At 40.5% G+C, this 17,301-nt stretch overlaps 1 protein-coding gene across 1 annotated transcript in view; it reads left to right on the forward strand.

Annotated features, from left to right (window-relative positions):
- Positions 1 to 17,301, forward strand: part of LOC127433331 (metalloprotease TIKI1-like) — a 67,921-nt gene that overhangs the window by 12,776 nt on the left and 37,844 nt on the right. Inside the window, exon 3 of the mRNA XM_051685133.1 lies at positions 16,717 to 16,863. Within this exon, the coding sequence (XP_051541093.1) occupies positions 16,717 to 16,863 (147 nt within the window). The remainder of the gene's footprint in view (positions 1 to 16,716; positions 16,864 to 17,301) is intronic.

Here is a 17,301-nt window from a genome sequence, read left to right on the forward strand (position 1 = left end):
TCCAGAGCTCTTAAAGGACTTTTACATTTAGAGTTCAATCAGTTGTCTTCTCTTGACAGGTGAAGAATATGAAAGTTGCATTACTGTAGTTTGATATGAAACTGTTGAAAGCTGAAGTCAGATACAGATTGTTTAATATGATTTCCTCTGGAGTCATACGATGAGCTGAATGAACTGCTGTGGGTTTCCCAGTATGGAAAATATGTCCAAACCAGCATTTCCATCATGAAAACGGTCTGTGTCATTTCTGAAGATTCCACAAACACATTCATACTGTCTGATTTTGCGGTCTCAGTATTGTATTGAAGTTACTGTAGTAAATGGAGTTCTGGGTTTTCAATCACACATCTGTGTGTGTTCAGATGAAGCACTGCTGGATGTGTGAAAGTGTTTAATGTTGTAATAAATGTCATTACAAGAGTGACTCTGATTTACTCTAGAATTATAGTAAACGGCAGCAGTGTTTTCCTCATGAAAATCTGTAGGTTTCTGTACAGTTTCTGTCACCAACTGTATTTCAACATGCTGGAAACACATCTCACATTGCAGTCTTCACTAACAGCTGTTTCTCATTTATTTCCACCCTCACAGACTCACGTTTAAGAGTTTATTGGGAATTTGACGTACTGGATTGTTTTTAGTTCATCCAGGGAAAGGCAGCGGGGAAATTCTACCTGCTCTGATTTATTGTCTGAGCTTAAGTAGGACATTATTTTTCAGTTTCTGTGTATCATTTTTCCATAACTATCAATCAGACTTTATCAGAGTCTAAGGCCACATCCACACTAATACATTTTCATTTGAAAGCACATTGATTTTGTTATGTTTATTACTCTCACCACACTGGAACAGCATTTTTATCCATCAAAAACTGAGACTTTCATAAATGCTCTCCATAACCGCATACTTTGGAAAATGATGAAGTTCGGAAACTGAAACGGATTAGTGTGGATGTGGTTTAAGAGAGAACTAGATATTTACATTGTCTGAAGAGAATGTGAGTGAGTTTGCCTGTGCACAAGTCAAGTAATTTTTATTTCTATAAGCGCTTTCCCAACACACATCGTTTCAAAGCAGCTTTACAGAAAGTTACGCTGTAACAGAATATGATGCTGTAATGTCTTAGAGTCCTCATGGAGCAGTTTGAATTAAAAACGTGTCTGAAAATCATACCTTTAAAATTAATATTGGAGTGTTGTGGGGTCTGGGTATCTCAGCGTGTATTGATGATGACTATCACCCCTGGAGTCACAAGTTTGAATCCAGGGCATGCTGAGTGACTCCAGTCAGGTCTCCTAAGCAACCAAATTGGCCCGGTTGCTAGGGAGGGTAGAGTCACATGAGGTAACCTCCTTGTGGTCGCTATAATGAGGTTCTCGCTCTCGGTGGGGCGTGTGGTGAGTTGTGCATGGATGCCGCGGAGAATAGCGTGAAGCCTCCACACGCGCTACGTCTCCGTGGTAACGCGCTCAACAAGCCACGTGATAAGATGCACGGATTGACGGTCTCAGACGCGGAGGCAACTGAGATTCGTCCTCCACCACCCAGATTGAGGCGAGTCACTACGCCACCACGAGGACTTAGAGCGCATTGAGAATTGGGAATTCCGAATTGGGGAGAAAAGGGGGAAATATAAAAAACATAAAAATGAAATAAAAATAAAATTATATTAGAGTGTTGTGAATGATTATCAGGGCTTTGCTATGCAGTTGCTAGGGTGTTCTGGTTGGTTGCTATGGTGTTGCTAGATGGTTGCAAGTGTGTTCAGGTTGGTTGCTTATGCCTAGTGTACACTACTTGACTCAAACTCGTCCCCTTTGATGTTTTGAGTCGGTGACTGGCCTGCGATGAGAAGTCTCGGATCTCACGACAAACGGTCTTGTTGTGTGTGCACTCCAGCGACATGCTGAGACGAGTCCCAGATGCTACGACAGTTTTCAAAACAGCTTGATATCTAGCCGTCTTGTCGTCAGGTGTGAGCACTGTCCCGACGAGTGAGAGACCGTTATGAGCCAAAACCAATGAAATATAGAGAGAGCGCAAGAGAAGGGCAAGATATTAGGAATCAGAAGACAAAAAAATCATTAGAAAATATAATTTCACCCACATCTCCCTATCCGCTGTCTTTATTATTTACAGATGTTTTTATTATATTGATCAAGAATAAACTGCACCAGTTTCTGAATGAATTTCATTATCTTCATTTTAAGATTCATTTTGAGTGATCCGTTTGAAACAGGGTGACACTAAAGGCAGCTAAAATGGACAGTTTTTCACCAGTTACGTGCGGATGTAAAGGGAAATAAGTGTACGATTGGAACATTTTAACATGCACAATAGGGACACGGATATGAGATAACGGTGATGTGTCTCGCTTGTACACTTGTGATGGGATCACCCAAAACACATTGTAATACTAGTGTACACATGGCCTCAGTCGGGGACAAATGGTCGTGTGGTTGAGACACTAGTCATGACCAAATGACTCTTTTGAACCGGATCTTATTCATGAACTCGGGAGCTCAGGTTAGCAGTTTGAATCAGATTCACTTTCTCAGCGAATCATCCGTCAGTGTGTTCACAACTGGAAGCGCAGATGTTTCAAAATAAAAGTCCCATGTGTATTTCGGGCTTCTTTATAATTAAAAGTCCTGCATTATGCAGCAGTGTTTTGTTCTTCTGGTAATTATTGATTGGGATTGGAGCAGCACAATAAACTGCATCAGGGATTTCATTCAGTTTGCACTCTTGTAGTCTTTGTGTCTGGGACATCCGGTAACAGTAAAGAAAGACTAAGGCAATATTTTAAAACAATTAAAATTATAATTAAATTACATATATATGATCCAGCTTTTGACACTTTGGACAATTGACTTGTACACAACATTCATTGATGCTCTAGAAGACAACACACTACTATATGCATACTATACTTTATGTAAATATCTGTAATGTAGATTCTTAAGGGCAGTACTAAATAAAAAAATATATATATTTGTATAAATTATGAAAGGGGTGTGAACATTGATGAACATATCTTCTCAACTATATATACTGTTTATTAAACCTCCGATTAATGGGTTATCAGCAGTTTTTCTTTGTCTTTTTATCTTGTTTCTGAACAACAATATAAATTGAGCAATTCTGTGATTTGTCGACTAGAAACAGCCATTTGGCTCCTTAATGTTTCAGTTTAGGAGCCAATGGCTTTGAAGTCATTCTTTTAGTCGGGAGACCTGTAGTCGTGTATAGTGCACACCAGCACAATGACTGTGAGTCGCTGAGTGCCGACGGCAAGTCATGTAGTGTATGCTTGGCTTAAGGTGCTGCTAGTTGGTTGTGAAGGTGTTCTGGTTGGTCGCCAAGGTGTTGCTAGGGTGTTCTGGTTGGTTGCTAAGGTGTTGTTAGATGGTTACAAGTGTGTTCAGGTTGGTTGCTAAGGTGTTGCTAGTTGGTTGCGAAGGTGTAGTAGTTGGTTGCTAAGGTGTTGCTAGGTAGTTGCTAGGTGTTCCGGATGGATACTTAGTGATTCAAAAGAGCCCACTGAACTCTACTACACACTGAAGTTTCATATGTAGGGTTAGGAGTTTGTTTTAATAACTAACAGTAATAGATCAGTCAGTGTTGTTGGAGTGAATCAGCATAAAAAATGAAAGCAAACTAGAGGTCAGATTTGAACATCATCTTTTAGAGCGTGAAAATGATCTCTCCTTTCTGAAAATGTGTTGAATGACTTGAATTTATTGACACATTAGTGTTCTGGACACACACACCTGCAATTTTGCATTTCACTCTATAAAAGCGACTCTCCAGACCCCCTCGTCTCCGAGCAGAATCCCCGCGTCCACTCGAGTGCCGGTTCCCTCACTGCCGTTGACCAAACAAACACACAGATATCAGATTCCTCACATTCTTCACGTGCTGTCTCCATCTGTATCAACATCGGCTAAAAACACCTATTCCAAAGTTTTTGTATTATTTGAACACACAAAAAACTTGAATAAAATGTTCCAAGAGAAGTGCTGTAAACTCAGAGTGAGCTCAGTTGTTATTGAGTGGAAATGAATTGAGCTTCATGAGTCTCTACAGATGTCTGTGTTAGATTACAGGAGCTGCTGATATTCTAGATCTTTCCACAGATTCTGTTTCGCTCGAGGCGTCTCTCGCACTCTCTTTCAGAGTAAATCTCACAGAGTTTCTCCTGGTTCTGACAGTCGCACATGAGAGCAGAAACAGCTCCACAGCTCCAGAACCCGCAGGCAAAATTAGTGATTAACCTCACGTCAAGAGAGAAGGAAAAGAAACTAATGTCTTAACACGGAGAATCAGAATAACATGGACTTCAGTGTATTGCTTTAACCATTTTATTCATTCAGTGTTGTTGATTTCATTTTAAGAGTTAATATATGCTCAATCTTGAGAAGGATGGTTAGAAAGAAAGTTTGTATAAAAGTAAAAAAATGCCCCTGAAAATCAGATTCAAGGGGCAAATAATGTCCCTTAATGTAAAAGTTAATATCTGACACTGGCTGGCTTTGTGTGTTTTCTGAATTACAAAAAAGCAAAAAAACACAGTGGAATGTTAATGCTTAATGGATATAGGCTTATAAATGATTATAAAATAATAATATTTTAGTTAGGGTTAGGGTTAGGGTTAGTGTTAGTTGTAACGCACAGATTTCATTATAAGACCCTTATCAAAGGTGTACAAATAAATATGAATCTTTTGAATGGATGTAAGCAAAGCAAGTTTTACAGTACGAACAGTCTGAATATTAGTATCAGTTACTTGTAAGTAATCAGTCCTGATCATCAAACCCTTTAATGAGCACATGCTGTTATCAGATTTTCCAGATCAGACACTTTAAACACTATTTAATTTTACTCTGAAATAAGATATTTGTGAGTGTATGAACGAGGTTGTGTTCATTGTGTGTGTGTGTGTTTGTCAGTAGCAGTGAATGACAGTGAGTCAGTGATTCATTGGAGTGATCTGCAGCTTCAGGCTTCATTAGCATGTGTGTGTGAGAGACTCATTACAGCTGCTGTTGTTCCTCTATTGACACAAACACAGCAGCTCTTAACGTGCTCATACATTACTATAAGAGAAGTGTTAACTGAATCAAACGACATCTTAACCTTGTGTGAACATCTCTCATGCGGCTGCTGTGACACACAGATTGTTTGTGATGTCATTTGTTGTTGGTGTTTGTGTTTATCATGTGTTTGTCTTTTGGTGCCGACAACTGCAGCAAGAAATATTTCTGCTCTATAGAATACTTGGCAAATAAAGGTATAATGTTCAAAGATCTAAAATTCTAATGTACAGGGTTCTGAAATTCCAAGTTTTAAAGTTCTAAAATTCTATAGTTCATAGTTCATGATTTCTAAAGTTCAAAGTTCTAAAGACTTAACGTTCTAAAGTTCATAGTTCTGTAGTTGCAAATTTCATAGTTCTAAATTTCTGAAATTCTGAAGTTCTTATTTTTAAAGTTCTAAGCTGTAAGAGTTCTAAAGTTGAGGGGGTCTGGGTATCTCAGTGTGTATTGACGCTGACTATCACACCTGGAGTCGCGAGTTTGAATCCAGGGTGTGCTGAGTGACTCCAGCCAGGTCTCCTAAGCAACCAAATTGGCCCGGTTGCTAGGGAGGGTAGAGTCACATGGGGTAACCTCCTCGTGGTCGCTATAATGTGGTTCTCGCTCTCAATGGGGCGTGTGGTGAGTTGTGTGTGGATGCCGCGGAGAATAGAGTGAAGCCTCCACACGCGCTATATCTCCATGGTAACGCGCTCAACAAGCCACGTGATAAGATGTGCGGATTGACGGTTTCAGACGCGGAGGCAACTGAGATTCGTCCTCCGCCACCCGGATTGAGGCGAGTCACTACACCACTACGAGGACTTAGAGCGCATTGGGAATTGGGCATTCCAAAAAAAATAAAGTTAATAGTTCTGCAGGCCTGAAGTTCATAGTTCTAATGTCCATAGTTCTGTAGTTCTAAAGTTCATAGTTCTAAAGTTCTGAAGTTCCAAAGGTCATAGTTCTGTAGTTCTGAAGTTTATAATTCTAAAGTTCATAGTTTTTAAATTCTACAGATCATAGTTCCGAAGTTCTAAGTTCATCGTTTTTAAGTTCTAAAGTTCAGAAGCCATGTCAACACTAATACTTTTTCCAGTTCCTATCGTAATAGTTTTCCAAAGTGTGTATTTATTATTATTTTTTTTTTCAAATATTTGTCCTTTTCTCCCCAGTTTGTCAGATGTAGCTTCTGAGGATAATTTTGTCTCCCAGTTATATAGTATGTAAACTCAAACTCACACACAATTTAAATGATCATTAAAATGTCTCCTCATTGATAAACAAGTAGTGCTATAAAGAATATGTATCTAATTGTATCATTTAAAAAAAAAAAATAATAATAATTCTCCGCGGCATCCATGCATAACTCACCACGTGCCCCACCGAGAGCGAGAACCACATTATAGTGACCACGAGGAGGTTACCCCATGTGACTCTACCCTCCCTAGCAACCGGGCCAATTTGGTTGCTTAGGAGACCTGACTGGAGTCACTCAGCACGCCCTGGATTCGAACTCGTGACTCTTTACTCGCTGAGATACTCAGACCCCCAAGTGTGCGGTATCAGAGAGCGTTTTTGAAAGTCTCCAGTGTGGATGAGAGGCGTAAATGTTGCAAAATCAATAAAGTCATGTTTATTTGTATAGCGCTTTCACAATTCATTTCAAAATAACTTTACAGAAATGCATTTTCAATTAAAAAACAGTATGACATTTCTAAAGTTCAGTATAAATTAAACATCGTCCTTTGCTGAATTTGACTTTCTCACATCTCGTTCTGAAATGTCAGAGTTTAGTGGGAAGAAATAAGAAGATGGGGAGAACATTTGTGCATCCGTCTGGAGAGAGTGGATAGAGGGTTGTGGGTAGAGAGAGTGTGGCGCTGCTTGTCTTTTAATCTGTGAGCAGACGACTTACTCAGCATGATTAATAGAACGCTTAGCAGCTTTGAGCTGACACGCTTTTTAATGCGAGCGTGAAGAGATGAGCAGAGAGAGGAATTGTGTTTCACGCCTCATGTGAATCTAAAGCAAATGGTGGATTCACACTTCTGACTGCTGATGGAGGCACTCTTATACCAGCACTGAACTCACATTCTCACACACTCACACAGACGTCTATGTCAACACAAGAGATAGTTCAGTGAAACACAGTAAAACAATCTGACCACAACCGGCTGCTTTAGTTGTCCAAAACTTGCAATACAGAATGTATACTTCAAAGCCAACACACTGATATTCTATTGTTCTTTTCCAAAATCCCTAAAGACCAGCATTATTAATGGTAACTCGACCCAGAGTGTGATGAGGAGGAGGGCCTGGCCGGGTGATGAACTGCTCCAGCACCACCTTGTCCACGATGTCCTGGGTGCCGCGGGGTTCCCCCTCCAGCAACTATTTCCGGCAGGCGTCCCGGAGCTGCTGTGCGAAGGTGAATGAGCAGCCGTGTTTGCCGAGCTTCAGGGCGCGGAAGTGCTGTCGGCTCTGTACGGGGGTCCGGCCAACCCGCTGCAGGATGGCTCTCTTCAAGTCAGCGTAGACGAGGAGGTTGGCTGCACGGATCTGTTGGGCCGCAAGCTGTGCTTCCCCGGAGAGTAACGGTAACAGTCGGGCCGCCCACTGGTCAGGCAGCCATTCCCACACCTCGGCCGTCTTCTCAAAAAGATCGAGGTAGGCTTCCGGATCGTCGGACGGCCCCATTTTCACAAGGGTGACCAGCTGGACAGTTGAGGTGGGCTCCGGGGCCACCGCAGTAACCCCCTCTTTTCTGATCAGGCTCCGGAACGCCTGTTGGTCCTTCTCTTGGGTCTGGAGCATGAGTTGAAAATGCTTCTCCTGCTCCAGCCGCAGCTCGACGAGGGCCTGATGCTCGTTCTACTAGATGTCGGCATGGGTCTTGATCACCTCGCCCAGTGGTGAGGACTCCATGACGACTTATGTCCTCTATTCTCGGGTTTCAGCACCACTGTAACAGGTAAAGGATGAGCAAGGAGGGGGCGGGAACCAGCTGAACAGTCAACATAAAGGTGTAATGATATAAATAGAACTTAAAACTCGTCCTGTCAAATGTGGATTATAAAGTGTCACTCTGCTTTCTCTGAATCTTGAGTATAGTTGAGTCAAACCCGTCGGTCAGAGGACAGATCACAGTCAAAGAGACAATTTCAAAATATGTAGGGCAGTGCTGACATGTTGCGTTTCTGTAGATAAAGATGGCATACTTGCATGCTCATCGATGAGGCAATGGCACTGTCCGGTGCAGCACATGAACGATGCATCTGTCAAACTCTCTTTCACGCTGCCAGTCACTCGGGCACTTTGAAGTTTCTATCTCGGCTCTCTCACATTTCCCGAGTGAATTGCACGAGTGCTGCAGCGCATTGTTGAACTGCCCCTGCTGTTGTTTGCAGCTCTTGAAGGTTTCACTAGCCTTCTCTCTTCCACACCTCCCTGCGCCCACTGTATTCCACTCGCTCAGATGAAACGGGCGAGTTTTCAGGGTCATTTACACCCAAAGAGTGTTTGTCTTTGGTGATAGGGGTCTTTGTCTGGTTCCACTCACTGACCTCATAAAAGCTCCACAAACCCCCGACGAGAAGCCCTAGTCCGAATCACATCTCTCTCTGTGTGTCTGCTGTTTCTACACTCATTAAAAACACACCCGTTAAGACTCTACCAGTAAAACGTTTTGATCTTAAGGATTATGCTTCAATGCTTCAAATTTCTTTAATAGAAAAATACAGATTGTTCCTCCTTATGAATTTCTTTACAATACACAAATCTTAAACTTTTACTTTTGTATTTGTATATGTGGAAAATAGTCAGTAGGTGTGTAAACTTTTCACTGGTAGTGTATATCACTTGTTCTTTCTGTCTCTTCACTGTGTCCATTTGTTTAATTCCAGTTTGAAATTGCAGAACGTGCAGATCGGTTTCTCCCCACAATCACACTGAGATGAATTTATTCAGCAGCCATGTCAAATCTATTTAAAATATGTGTAGAATCTGTGGCTCATTGTGTGTGTGTGTGTGTGTGTGTGTGTGTGTGTTTGCAGTTTCTACATTAGTTTTGAAGTTGGTTGAAAAACCTCAAATGGCCGATGGCTCGCTGCCACATACAGATCCATTTCGACTGGGGTTCAGAGGTTATCCGCAGATATTTTCCACCACAGAGACGTTTAACATGAATATTTTCAGTGTCAGAACACAAACCCAAGCTGTCACATTCGTTCCCTGATTTAAAGGAAAATAGACAGTATCATCTTCAGATGTTCGGGTTGTTCTTTGCACTCATGCTGTCTGGGTTTCATTTGCTTATGTGTGTAATTGTGACATACTATACTTCATATAAGACTACTTTAAACAGCATCTCACATAATTATTAGAAATGCTGCTTTATGAGCTCATTAATTGAATGAAAGCATTGAATATTTAAACATGAATTTGTCACACTGCAGGTATATCGTTGTGAACTGCACAGAAGCTGATTAAAAATGGCAACAAAGTTCAGAGAAACAGTGACCATTTACAGTGACATCTAAAAACAAAAACCTTTCCTCAAATTATATGTAAGCCTGACAGGGGTTTATTTTGCAATAATGACCGGCTGAACATTATACCGCTTATTACACAGCTTCCTACAAAATAATAATTAAAAAAATGGACATGAAGGGCCCTATTTTAAGAGCACTAGCGCCAAGCGCAGTGCTATACTTTAAGTATTACATGCAGAGTCAGTGGGCATGACCATGAAGTTTTGGTATTTTCATGCAAGCATGTGCTAAGTGTAGGCACAAGTGGGTTTGGCGAAATTGCTTGCGTAATGTGCTAATGGGCCGGGTCAAGTGCAATTTAATTCTGAGGTTCTTCTCCGGTTATTGCAGCATCCTATTATATAGTTCATTCCCTGTCAAACACCAGCGAGACAGCACATTCTTAAGAAGTTGGTAAATTAGAAGAATTTAACATTAATTGCATTAATTGCATCCTTGTTTAATGTTGGACATATTTCTATGACAGTGACATGCTCCTTTTATATGCATGAGAAATGTGATTCTCATCAGGATTTGGATGTACGCTCTGTTAAATGATAGAGAACGTAAGTATTATTAATTATATTGATCAAGTGACTCAGAAATCATGGCTAGTATTAACAGTGATTGGATCGGCACACACTTCACTTCTACCGGTCGATTTAAACAAATTAAATTTACTTTTTGAAACATGAAAAAATTAAACCAAATTTTTTTCAAACAAAACAAAAATATTATCAAAATAACAAAGTGGTCAAAAAAAATCATACCAAATCCAAACATTTTACCCTCTCCAACTTTTGCAGGGACTTAAAAATCACTCAAAGACAACAGGTGGAAAAATACCAATACAAATGAGATCATAAATACAATGTGAATATAAATCTAATAATAATAACTGAAAAATAACCATGACATCTAGATAGTTTAACACAAATCTAATACATTTTTGTTTCATAAAATAGTGATTGTCAAGGACATAGTTTGATGTTCCACTATATTTTCAGAGTTTGGACATGAACTTTATTAACACCTGCTGGTGGAATCTCCAAACTGCAAATGCAGGAACTGAGTTTAGACTTTGGTTAGTGTTAGCTAACCTAACCTAACCTAATCTAACCCTAAACCTAACCCTTATATTATTATGTGAGAAGAAAGAGACTGCGGAGTCTCCAGAAACAGCTGAATTCCATGTTGGGTTTGCGTCACAGTTCTGATGAACCAATCATTGCTAACTATACAAATATATGGTCATAAATTATTGATTAGAGTTGAACTTATTTTATTAGCTTACTTCTAGAGATCGCAGAGTAATCCAAGATTTAGGAAAGATGACCCAGATTACCGGTACGATATCGTTATTTAGAAATATCAATCGGAATCGAGAATTCCAGAGCGCTGTAATATATATATATATATATATAACAATCTATTTTAAGCTAAAATGTTGAAGAAAATAAGTTTTCAAAATTTGTCAACTGCACATTTATTGTTGTATTTATGTGTATTTTTAATTCAGTTCAATTCAAATTTATTTATAAAGCACAAATTAAAACAGCAGAGGTTGGCCAAAGTGCTGTTCAATACAAAAGGGTAAAAATATCAATATAATACACATAGAACACTCAAATAATACAGAAATACAAAGCACAACCTTTAGGATTAATTAAATCCCAAGGTGAAAAAATATGTTTTCAATTTAGCTTTAAAATCATGTATTGTTGATGCTGATCTAATATAAACAGGGAAACTGTTCCACAGTTTAGGGGCAGCTACCGCAAAAGCACGGTCGCCCCTCATCTTCAGTTTAGTTCAAGGGACTATCAAGAGCTTCTGATCAGACGATCTGAGGGATCTCTGACGCTTGTGCATATGCAACAGGTCAGCAAGGTAGGAAGGCGCTAGACCATTTAGGGATTTAAAAATGAAAATAAGTATTTTATAATCAATTCTAAATCGAACTGGCAGCCAGTGAGGAGAGTGTAGAATAGGAGTAATATGGGCACGCTTACGGGCCCCTGTCAGCAGTCTGGCTGCTGTATTCTGGACCATTTGCCGTCTTACAAGAGAAGTTAATTCCTATATAGAGGGAATTGCATTAATGTTTAGGATCCTTCGGCCTCATTCACGAAACATGAGCAGGACAAATGTATGTGTTAATCACACAAGCAGTTTAACATCTTTTTAAATCATAAAAGCAGCTCATCTAGAGCAACATTCAGCGGTTTGTGCAGGTTTGTCAGTTCACCCGTCCTGAAGCTGATTGGCTGAGACTGCCTGTGTGGGCCGGATGAAGCTGTCAATCAAAGCGCAGCCACTCTTCCTTCGTGTGTGACATTGATTTTTTCAGACAGCATATACATATGTGTCCTGGGCCGAGCACTAAAGGTAAATGGTAGAATGAGTGAATGTAGACGGTGTGTCCGACGGGCCCCACAGGAGATGCATGGAGGGGCCACAGATTCCACACAGATTCTTACATTTCTCTTCACATACACAGACTGCTGCATGTACTCGCTGATAAAATGAGGACAGATACACGGGTAGAAATGTGTGGCATGGTCGGGAATGTGTGTTCCAGTTTGAGGATGTGCTACAAATAATCATATTACAATTATTATATTATTGTCTCTGTCATTAGCTAGTTTTGTGTTACAGATGAGAGAATGGAAGACTCTTTCATGCCTCATAAATGGTTTACTTTCTTATTTTTCTTAATCTGTCTAAATAACAGATGGCATTTAGGAAATATTTGTAAATGTTTTAAAAGGAAGACTAAATCTAATCAATATGTGATGGAGGGGTTATTTCATTTAGGGGCAAGTACTCGATTAATCGAGTACTCATTCAGCTTTAAATATTCGACTAGTAAAAACACTACTCGAATATTGCAATGTGATTTTCCTTTGTGTCTTTACCTGCCGTGGGGAAACTGCTTTTTTCACCTAAATCTGTCAAGTCGATGCATTGGTTGGCACTGTGGATGTTGTTAAAGGAATAGTTTACCCAGAAACATTAAATTATTTAAAGTGATTGTATCGCTTCAGAAGGCTTGCGTGAATGCAAATGTTGTTTTTTTGGGTGATTTTTTAATCTAGATGTTGTTGTTTAAGCATAAAACTATTTTTTTCAGGTTCAAAGGCTGAACTCAAATTCTAAATTTCAAGTAGTCGATATATTGTTTTTTTATGTGACTACAAAATGACTGGAAATTTCCATCCCTAGCTTTATTGCACTGGACAAGACAGGTCTACTTTGGACATCGCTTTAAATAAAAAAATGACCTTTTTTTAAAGTTTTTGAATCACTTCCCATACAGATATGTATATCGTGATACATATGGTTATCGACCAACCATTTCAAGAATAAGGCAATATCGCCGTGTAGTCTATCAAAGAACTCCCTCATACCTGTGCATGCAGCTCTGCACATCTGGACATACCCTGATCCCGTGCCACCACCCTTTTCATTTTCCACGTAGAGACATCGTCCACAGTGAGACTGGAACCGAAACTGTCAGCAGGACGTTTCACATGTTGGTTTTGAACCCACTCTCAGTGTCTGACGGCAATGTTTATGGCTGTTAGATGAACCTTGAGTAGCTTTTAGTGATGCCAGTTGAGTTACTCTGGAGTCGTCGACATTTAAGATAAAGAACTCTGCACAGGGATTGACAGCAAATAAAGTCTGTTGCGCTGTTTCAAGCCAAATCCATTTTTATTTGTATAGCGCTTTTCACAAAGTTGAAAATTAGGCTGTAATGTCTTAAAGTCATCCTTGTGCGGTTTAAATGAATTGTGTGATTGAAAATCAATGTTTATTGATAAAAAGAGCTTCTTATGGACCGCTGCCACCACACTCGACAATACCAGTAGAAGCTAAAACGTAGACTGAGACTGTTCAAAACCCGACTCTTGCCCTCAGTCTAATGCTAATGTTTCATTACTAGAAGCACTGAAACAAATGAACAAATAAAGACAACAGAGCGTGAAAGTCTTCCTCAGGTGTTCTGTTGCTTCTGAGTTTGATTGCAGCGTGTCCGTTTGAAGCCGTACAGTACGTCAGTAACACACTGTCACTGATGGAAACACACGCAGGGCAGCGTGGGAAGATCTCACCACTTATCAGAGTCCATTCACAAATACTGCAGCGCGAGAGAATGTGACGGGCTGATGATGATGTCACTGGCATGCAGTATGTTTGTGTTATTAACTGCTGGGAAAACAGCCGACGGATGATGTCATGAGAAACGAGGTTAATGCCTCTAACGGCCATCCATTAGCAAGTGACTGTGAAGACTGTCCATCACTGCTGACAGACAGGTGTCCATCACAGATTGATGTCTGAGGAACATCTGCTGGAAGATCTCAACAGATGACCTTAACCTTTCACTTCCATCTTCTAGTGATGATCTAAATGTCATGGTCATCTGTAGTTTGACTTGAAGAGTGTAAACACTGTGATTCTGTGACCCTTTTCAAAACATTGATTTGCTTGTTTGATCGACCCGACATGTCTTTTAGACTATCTGTCATGTAATTTGAAAAAGAAGCCACTTTAAACATTCAAGAAATAGAATTTTCCCACATGAGGCCCAGAGAATAAGGGCTGGAAGCACCACATTTCTCGCAACTCTGCTCAGTTGTTGCACTGCTCGCTGTCACTCATGTCACCTAAAATTGTCAACTCCAACTGAAAGTGAAAGACTTCAGGTGACTTTATCACTGCTAGTCGCTTAATGTGTGAACGCCCCTTTATAGAATATTTCTGCTGTGTTTTCTGTCTGTCTTATAACAAGTCATTTCCATCACAAAGCAGAATCATTGACTTTCATAGAGTGCTTTGATCTGAACTCACTCTGGATTGTGTGTGTGAGTGTGAATGTGAGTGCTGACCCACAGAACAGACACAACAGACCGTATCACAGGAAGAAAGGATTCGTTCAGCTCTGTCTTCTTATCACTCCCCCTCTCTTCTGTGCTGTAATTTAAGGGGCTGAAAGGCTGTTTTGCATGGGGGGTTGAAGATGCTTCGGCCGGGAGCAGATGGAGAGAGCGAGAGGGGTTTTGTATCGGGTAGTTTAAGGGCTAGTGGGGTGGCGATAGGCTAATTTGAGCAGCATAAAGCCGGCGCGCTTTCAAATGCAGAGCAGTGGCTTTGATGCGTGCAGGATGAAAGCGCAGGGCACTGAGGGGCCGATGGGGGGCTCTTTGTCCCGCATGAGAAGGCATCTGCTGGGCTTTGCCCTCCTCTCTCGGACGAGCCCCCGAAACAATGCCGGACGGGGCCAGAGAGTGTCATCAGCGCTTATGAAAGGACCCAATGCACGGATGAGTGTGTGTGTGAGAGAGAGAAAGAACTCTTAAACTCATTTGCAGCTTTGCAGTCTCACAGGTGGAGGAAAGTTGATTGATTTTCCTGTTGGGAACAAATAACTTGCTAGGATGAGGAGCTATTGTGAGTGATCTGTGTGTGTGTGTGTGTAAACAACAGAATTTCATGGTGGGCTGCTGAAACAGAAGCAACAGAAGCTCTTGAAGCTGAACTAATTGAAAGAAATGCTGCACAAAGTCTTTGATCTGTGAGACATTCACTCACGCTGCTGTTTGTGTTTCAATCAGACCTTCATTCTGGAATTTAAGAGAGGAATGAAGTGCTTCTGTTTAGTTTTCTGTTTTTATTGGTGTTTGCTGAGGTACTATCACTCATAGTGACCTGATCAAACCTCTAACAGTAAGTATAAAACAGTGTTCAGTGTGTAAGTCATCCTGTTCTAGACATGAATGATCCCTCAAATCATGTGTGTTGTTGAGGAGAGAGTGTGATGCTACTTTACTAACAGATCACCTGAAAAAACCCCATAGACTTACACTGAAGGAGAGACTCCAGTCAGATCTAGTGAGCAGAACATCACACAGACTCTTTTCACTTGAGCCAGTAAGAAACCACTCAGAACACCCTAGCAACCACATTACAACACACTGAACATCACCAAGAAGAACCTAGCAACCAGAAAGCAATACACTAGAAACCATGCCAAACACCCTAGCAACCATAAAGCAACGCACCAAAACAAAATCACCCCTGACACCCTAGCAACCGCATATTAATGCACTACAAATCATCCCGAAAATCATAGTACCTGAAAGCAATACACTAATGCTGAGTTTACACTACACGATTTTAGCCCTGATTTTCCACGCGCCGACAGTTAATGGAGATTGCCGACAAAATCCTGAAATCAGAGGCAAATCGGTGCTCGCTCCTGTGAGCGACGATCGCTATGTGTGAATATTCAAAGACGCGATCTGAGAGATGCGCCGATGTGTCGCAGATGCCCAAGACATATCTAACAGGTTAAATATCTAGAAACAAAATCACCCCTGATGCCCTAGCAACTGCATAACAACATACTAAATATCACCCAGAACACCTTAGCAACCACATAGCAAGACAAAAAATCACACAGAACATCCTTGCAACTACATAGCAATGCACTAAAAATCCTCGTGAACACCCTAGCAACTGTAAAGCAGGGCACTAAAAAATCACCCCAAACTCCTTAGCAACCACATTGCAATGAACAAAAAAAATCACCCAGAACACCCTATGAACCGCATTGCAGTGCACTAAACATCAACCCGTACACCCTAGCAACTGCAGAGCAACACACTAAAAATCACCCGAACACCCTAGCAACCGCATAGCAACGCACTAAAAAATGACATAGCCATAGACTCACAGTAAAGGAGGGACTCAAGTGATATCTAGAGACTAGAATATCATAAAGGCATGAGGTTGGACTCTTTTCACTTTGACCAGTAAGCAACCTCCCACAACACCCTGAAACTGCCTAGCAATGCTCATAAAGCCACCTACAACACCCTAGCATTGTGGCAGTGAGTTTTGCAAACAGTCAAACATCCAAAAATATATACATAATTTTATCCAAATAATCAAAATGATCTTTTAATCAGTCGTGTACCAAGTAAGATCCATTGCTTATGTTCATTATGTTATTACTGTGTGTTCATTTGAATAAAACAGGTGGTGTTTTGGTGTAAATGAGGTAAACATGAAAGCATTGCTGTGTTTGTATTTTTCAGGTGATTTTTGCTCTGAATCAAACTCTACTGCAGCAGGAAAGTCTCCGGGATGGAAGTTTACAGGTCCCGTACACCACAGATGATCTCATCAAGCACTACAACTGTGGAGATCTGAACGCCATCATCTTCAACCACGACACCTCACAGGTACTGAACCAACATCTAGAGAGATGTGAGGAGATACAGTCTGAAACAAACCGAGAGAACATGATATTATGCCATCATTTGACCGATAGTTCTTCAGTCAGTGTACTGCAAGTCAGCCTTCATTTCCAGTAGAGGACTCATGTTCTCAGTAGAGTAATATTTTCAGTAATGTTTCTAATAGAGTAGTTTTCAACAATGTTTCCCAGTAATGATTTCAGGTAGAGTAATATTATTCCAGTAGAATAAAGCACTAAGTTTGAGATAGCTTTAACTTTTTTATTAAGGGGAGATATTTGCCTCTTGAAACTGATTTTCAGGAGCATGTTCACCTTTATGAGGGTTAACCCTAACCCTATTTATGTCAAATACTTCAGTTGATTAGAAGTAGTATACGCACATCTAGAAAAAATACAGGTGCACAGCTACAAGTTAATGTTC

The sequence above is a fragment of the Myxocyprinus asiaticus genome, chromosome 4 (assembly GCF_019703515.2).
Source record: "Myxocyprinus asiaticus isolate MX2 ecotype Aquarium Trade chromosome 4, UBuf_Myxa_2, whole genome shotgun sequence".
Lineage (NCBI taxonomy): Eukaryota > Metazoa > Chordata > Actinopteri > Cypriniformes > Catostomidae > Myxocyprinus > Myxocyprinus asiaticus.